The following is a 7,100-nucleotide window of genomic DNA, read 5'->3' as shown; positions in this document are numbered from 1 at the left end:
CAAATTTTGAACGCACGCTTTACGCGGAAAAAAAGATTTTATTTTGATTTTGGTTATTTCTCAAAAAAGGCCCCGTATAATTTATACGGCGGTGGCTACGCCTTCACTAAATGTGCCGAACGCCGTCTTGCAATGTCAATGAAGTTTAAGAGACCATCACCGTTACGGTGCGCAACCCAAAACTAGGCAGTTATAGAGCCCCGTAACTTCCAAATACGGCCTGTTTCTAAAGATATCAATTACGTTAAGAGATAATACCTTACGAATATAATTAATAAGTTAATATTTCATCCTAAGCAAATACTAGTATCTGTTGCATAAATTCAAAATGGTGCCAGCTTCAGATGAAATATATCTTCCAAATGATAAATATAGACCACCTCATCGAATCTAACCGTGGCACCAAAATTGATAAAGTAGTTCTACTAACCAGCTCTTTTAACCGTCAGTGCCATGTGCTAAGAATATTCCAAAATAAGATTGCTCACATTCTCGGAACATTTTATAGGGTATTTGTCGTGTTCTTTCGATCATAAGTCTTTTCTAAAAATAGAGTATACCACTAGAATGAACTAAATAGGATCCGCATGAAATAATAATGTCCAGATTATATGTTTTATGGAAATTTAATTCATGTTTTTTGATGATGTTACATGTATATTCGGTTAAGTCGATTATAGTATATAGTTGATAATACTATCTTCTCACGATAAATATTCCTTATTTATAGTCCGACGCAACACCAGACATTTATACCTACATCAAGTGAATAGAACATGTTAAATCGCATTATTGAGATTATTCCAAGACTATTCACAGAAAAAGTACATAAAAGTAAAAATATTAAAATAAGTAGATACATTTTTACTTTACAATAGGTGTGTAATTTTTACAGTTATATTTTTTCTTTAATGATTTTTAAAATATTCAGAAGAAACCATAAATTATAGATCAAGTACTCACCATTTAAAATATTATTGAATCAGCAGAGATCTGTAATAATAGATTACGTGCCTACATGGAAATACATTGGTTTTGTTTAAATAAAATACTTACACATCTGGAATACATGTTTAATAGAGTAAAAAAATATCACTAAACAATACGATTTATATAAAAAGCTTTAATTCACAATCACATTACCAAAACATTAAAGAGAAGTAAAAGCTGCGAAGTTATAGAAATAAAGTAATACAAAAATAATTAAATAAACTAAATTCATAGCTTTACAGTCTGTATATCGTCTAAGATTTTTTTTTAATTATATCATTATTTTAAATTGAAATGTCGATATTAAAAAAAGGCTTCCTCGAAATGCATTCCTAGAATATACTTTATAAATTGCAAATTTGCAGCATACATTGATAAAAATATAAGTCATGTTTGAGGTACGGAAAAATTGTTTTGCCGCACTTCAAAGAGGCCCTCCTACTTGTACACGATAGAGATTCAAAATAATTATTATTCTAACACATTCTAATATCGATGAATGTTATCCTTAAATTATTAACACTTTTGTAAACCCGATATAATAATCTATATGCACATTTTAATATATTTACACAAAAAAAAACAGAATATTTAACAAATTTTCCTTAAAAACTTTTCTATTCTCGAAAAATAAAATGTTATTATCTAAAAACGTGTATCAACATTTTATATCTACCTATCGGGTGACAGGCTAAACCGCAAATTGAGCCATATAAAAAATATTTTGATTTAATAAATAAATAATAGTCAAAACCTAAGTAAAAGCAAAGCATCGAAATAAATCTGGTAATAAATAAAAATTTTGGGTTTGAATTTTGCCGAACCAAGGTATAAAAAAAATACTAGATAAATAACTGGCAAAAGACTTAACTAGAATCCACTTATTACTAAATGTCTATTGTAGCAATAACAAAATACCTATGTTAAAACATATGCAATGGTAACATGTTCTTTTAATTATGGAAATATTTAAGTTTTTTCTTTAAATTGCAAAATACAATGAAAAAGCGATATTAAAAGTTCAGTTCTTTAGCGGCAAAATTCAAACATATATTTTCGTCACATTACGGAGGAGAATATATAACAAACAGTAGACAAATAATCATAATTTATAACGGCCCAATTTTTTTTTTATTTCCAAGTGTTTTTACATTGAGGCTAATGTAACACCTTAATTATCTAAACCTTGGACTGGGAAAGAGAGTAGCCTCGAATATTGGATGTCTACGTTCTTTTACAGGACTTCAATAGGTTTTAGAAAAACTGACTATTAAGACAAAAAATTAAAGACAGGTATACGCAAAACTTTTCAGGATGTCGTAGTTCGCCAATTCTGTCTCACAAAAAATTTAGCCAGTGGCTTAACATAATGGTATATTCGTTAAACGCTTATGGTGTATATATACAAGTGCCGTAGCCATCTTTGTGTTTATGTAGTGGACTTTCAGTATACAAGTTACTTGATGTGACAAGATAATGAAAGTATAAAAAATATACTAATATTTCAACGATACGTCATTGGTGAATTTTGCTTGGTGACAACTTGGCCACCTCTCTTTCTTCGTCTAAGATCTAAACAAACACTTCGATAAATTATTATGTTTTTTAACTACGGTTGTGTACAGGGTGCTAAGAATGATTAATGTAAAAACTTCAGGACAACTTTCAGATCTACAAAAATATTTTTAAAATATACAATCATTCTAATTTTAGGCCCTTCTCTCGAGTCATTCTAGCAAATTGAAGGTCTGAAAGTTTTATGGATTCAGAGCTATTTCTAAACAGATAGAACACTTATGTAATTCGATCATGAAAATCCCAGGTTAAAGTTAGACTTTGAAGAAGCCTAAACTTAAACCTTATCGAATTGGCTATATGAAAAATGCTTGAGCTTTATTATTATGTTATGATTCCTTTGTGGTAAATGTGATTATTTACTGTTTTTTAGGTAAAATTTAAGAATATGGACTCGTACGAGATTATTTTATTATTCAATAATATCAATATTGAAATGTTCATTATGGACCGCCATCCTAGAATTTGTTTTAGGAATAGCTTGGAATCTATATGAACTAGTATTAAGTATCCCAAAAAAATCGCAACTATCGTTAAGCTAAGAATTCAAATTGAACATCAGTCATACACAGAATTAATCAATGTCTATATCTACTTCAGAAAAACTAGGCTAACCGGACCGAACGTTATACTACACTGCCTTTTGTGTTTTTAGAGGACATTGTATAAAAAGACGAAATCATTATATAGCTGCTGAAAGAGATGTCTAGTTCAGAATATAAAAGCATTTTAAACAGAGAATTAATATAAGAAATAAATGTGTAAGTTTCTTCTGAAAATATATTTTCCTACAAATATTAATTTAATAGTGACACATGGATTTTATTAACATTAAATCTATTAAAAGTAGTTGTTCTTTAAGAATATTCAATCTTCTGCTCAGCTTTATAACATTAGTAATCTATTTCGGCTTTACCTCAGCTCTATTTTAAGATTATTATAATTTATTTTATTGGAATTGAACTAGCCGATCTAAATTAAAAGAACATGTGTTTTCTAATCATAATTTATAGTAGCTTAAAAACGCCTTCCTGTATTACATAAAGTTATCGCCTTTTTATAGTGTTATCTATCAAATACTCAAAATTCAGTGTACTAGTGCGCCATTTTCAAATGTAGTTGCATCAAAAGTGTTGCGCGCAAAACACTGTCCATTTCACGTCCCATCAGCATAGCGAGGCACTCAGGAAGGAAACTAGTGACCGCTGGAGGGTAAATAAGTACTCATCCATTTCACAGTCACCTGATCATGCGCCATATCACAGAATAACACGGTCAAATCAACACGCCTGCGGTAGTATGATTTGTTAACAGGTTCAAAGCTTTACATCTCTCTGGCCCCCTCTTTTTGTTCCTTCGTAACATTAAATTTGTTTTGAATGAACGAATAATTTAGTTGGATACGTGATAAAAGTTACAACAACTCTAGGAATTAGTTACTAGCTTTTAAAGCTTAGCGTCAACACATTTTCTTGCATGTAACTCTGGTCACAGTTCTTTGGTTTCATTATTAAAAATAGACACATTTAATGATTTTAAGAGAGGGCTAGACTGATGTCCTCTCGAATCAAATGGTATTGTCAAAATACTGTCAACAAAAGCAGTCGTGCGTCAAATGCTCAGTCAAGATGCCGATTCGGGCAGCAGCGGATCAGGTGACTCACGAGGTCAGCAGCAGGACATGTCATCTCCTCCCAAAGTGTAGGCGATACTATCCAGTTTTTGAGCCAAGTTTAGGCGCCAGCATAGAGGGTCAGTCGAAAGTGCCTCACACAACTGTAATTAAGAGTAATTATAGAGTTATCCTTATTAAAACTGAATTGAAATAACTTACAGGTTCTCGGTATTTCGTAACATAGGTGTAGAGTTCTTTAAGGGCGGCAACAATGTCAAATTCTTCAGCTTGCTGGGCTGATAGCTGCTGCATAGCCGAACCCATTTCCTGGTCCGTTATCACAGGTAATCTGGCTACATCTGCATAGAACTGTGAAACCATATCTCTGTATCTTGGTATATCCTAAAATTAAAGTTCTGTATTAGTGTTTTTTACAATACCCAACAATTTATCTTTATTATAACTAAAAACTGATGTAAATATAATCATATTATAATACGTTCGTTATTTTTGCATGTATTTAATCACTAGTGGAATTTGGATTAAATAATAATAACTAAAATATATAGGAATACTTCAAACATATCTTTTTAATCTTTCAAAAGACCAAAAAGTGTATGACAAATATTTAATAAAAAGGTGTTAGTGAAAGAAAGGAAATGTTATGAAACGGTGTAAATAGTTTAATAAGTGCAATATAAAATTGAACAGTTATTTTATATAATGATTACTTACCTTCGCAAATAACAGTTTATTTGAAGGTGAATCTTTTCCTAATCTATGCTCTGTAGTAGAACAAGCGTCCATAAATGTTTGTGCAATAACCGACAAACAAGAATCCAGTGTGTTAGTTTTGTTGATATCAAAAATAAAATCAGGATTTTTTATAAAGTTTACCCAAAACCTTAAAGGAAGACTGTTAGATTTCCAAGCATATACAACTTCAGGATCTTGAATGCCATGTTTTCGGGCTGCTTCATCCAAAAGGTCAAAGAGCCATTTTACAGCCGGGGGAAGGGAATCGTTAACTGTTAATATTGTGAGAAAGAAGTCGTCCACGAATTTCTGTATTGTTCCTTTGGTTGATAGAAGTCTTGTTAGAAATATTTCAGGTATCGCTTTATGAGTCCGTTCATGTATTCTATTGTTATGAAAAGCTTGGTCTTCGATTGGTTTAACTAAGTGGAAAACTCTTGGATGATTTGGGACTTCTACATCACCGTTCGAATGAGGTATAATCGGAGTTTGAGAGTTGTTTAAATACAAACCGGCAACACAATTACGGCAAGGCTGCTTGCAATTAGTGTAACTATCATTTTGCTTTGTTATAAGCGACATTACAGCACTTTCTTTAACGCCATAGTGGGCTAGAGTATTTAGTTTCTTCCAGCCGCCTATTGTTTTACTTGTCAAATCCTCATCTTGTAAGGTTAAATGACCGCCTCTTCCATGTCGCCATTCTAAAAAAAAGGACTTTGAATGGAATAATATATGATAAGAGGTTAGGTAATATAACGGCACCTTACTATATAATATTTCTCTTTAATTGTTGCTAACAATACATAAATTTTTAATGGTAATTCGGGTCACTACTTTTATAACTATGTTCTTACGAGTAAATAATAAATACCTAAATCAACTTCGTATATGGAAGGTCTTAGAGAAAATGGTGTATTTTTAAATAGGGCGTCTAGAATTTTGGATTTTACTTGGCTTATCGTATCGCAGTCCAAAACTTTACACTGTATTTTCTCATCTAGGTCATCTTGAACTATATGCAGTGTCTAAAATTGGGTCATTTATATCTTTTTGTATTTGAGCAATATTAAAAACACTCACCACTGTACTATGGTCAACATTTTCTCTTAATAATCTCTCCTCGGATAAAGAATATCTTGCGTCATGAGTTATGGCATCTACAAGGCCCTTCTCCACTTGGTGTTTAATAGCTTTGAATAACAAAAACAAAGAAGAGCCAGCATAATCTTTAAGGTACTGGTACATACAAAGCGCCATCCAGTTTGTAAGCATTTTTTCTACAACGCTCTCTGTTCGGCGCAACATAAGCTGAGGATGCTTGGTATTGACCGATTTTTCTACGAGACGTAACAATAGACACTTCAGTACATCTGCCGCATATTCCATTTTATCCATAAGGACTACCATTAATAAGGAAGCTACATTTACTCTAAAACGGATAAATAAAGATTTACTATATACATATGATTTAACTAAAAACGTAAGCATAATTTCCATTGTATTAATTTCAACTTAAATTTTGCATTTCAAGATATCTTCTTATTAAAAAGATAATTAAGAAATGACACAGATTTACCTGATAAAAATCTTAATTAACGTTGTATTACTATTCTAATTTCATTAAGATATTTATTCACAAAAAAGTTCAGAATACAGGTTCACAATCCAAAAACGAACATCATTGAATATTCCGTTAAATTATAATTATACTTACTTATTTCTAATATTAAATGATTTTTGATCCTCTAATATCTCTATAAATGTTAATATAAAATATTTATTATTTATCAGTTGATCGAATTGTAACATGGCAGCATCGTAATGCATTTTCGGACCATTGGGCCTCGCCTAAAATAAAATTTGATTTTCAAAAGGTCTTACATTTATGTCATAGAATTTTACCTTAAGAGCATTTAATATAGGGTGATCACTAAGTCCCGGAAAAAACACTTTCATTATATAAGTAGTGTGATCCAAAGTAGGAATTCCTGAGTTCTCTAAATCGGCGGTTAAATCAGTCATATCAGTTTGCAGCTCTGCAAAAGCTGTAAAAAAGACTATTAGATGAGTTAGTACTACAGAAATAACTGCATACAATACATATTTTTTTATTTATTCACAAACTTGTTTATAAACTTATCAAGTCAAGTACATATTCTAG

At 31.2% G+C, this 7,100-nt stretch overlaps 1 protein-coding gene across 2 annotated transcripts in view; it reads right to left on the bottom strand.

The window, feature by feature from the left end:
• Positions 1-1,059: 1,059 nt before the first annotated feature.
• Positions 1,060-7,100, bottom strand: part of LOC126749132 (plexin-B) — a 559,001-nt gene continuing 552,960 nt past the window's right edge. For both annotated transcript variants that reach the window (XM_050458788.1, XM_050458787.1), the window contains 7 exons: positions 6,842-6,984; positions 6,654-6,787; positions 6,020-6,368; positions 5,811-5,964; positions 4,916-5,640; positions 4,400-4,582; positions 1,060-4,341 (listed from right to left, as the gene is read on the bottom strand). In XM_050458788.1, the coding sequence (XP_050314745.1) occupies positions 4,234-4,341; positions 4,400-4,582; positions 4,916-5,640; positions 5,811-5,964; positions 6,020-6,368; positions 6,654-6,787; positions 6,842-6,984 (1,796 nt within the window). In that variant the 3' untranslated portion in view covers positions 1,060-4,233. The remainder of the gene's footprint in view (positions 4,342-4,399; positions 4,583-4,915; positions 5,641-5,810; positions 5,965-6,019; positions 6,369-6,653; positions 6,788-6,841; positions 6,985-7,100) is intronic.

This window comes from Anthonomus grandis, chromosome 22, assembly GCF_022605725.1.
Source record: "Anthonomus grandis grandis chromosome 22, icAntGran1.3, whole genome shotgun sequence".
NCBI classification, from domain to species: Eukaryota; Metazoa; Arthropoda; class Insecta; order Coleoptera; family Curculionidae; genus Anthonomus; species Anthonomus grandis.
This window is presented reverse-complemented; position numbering and strand designations above follow the sequence as displayed.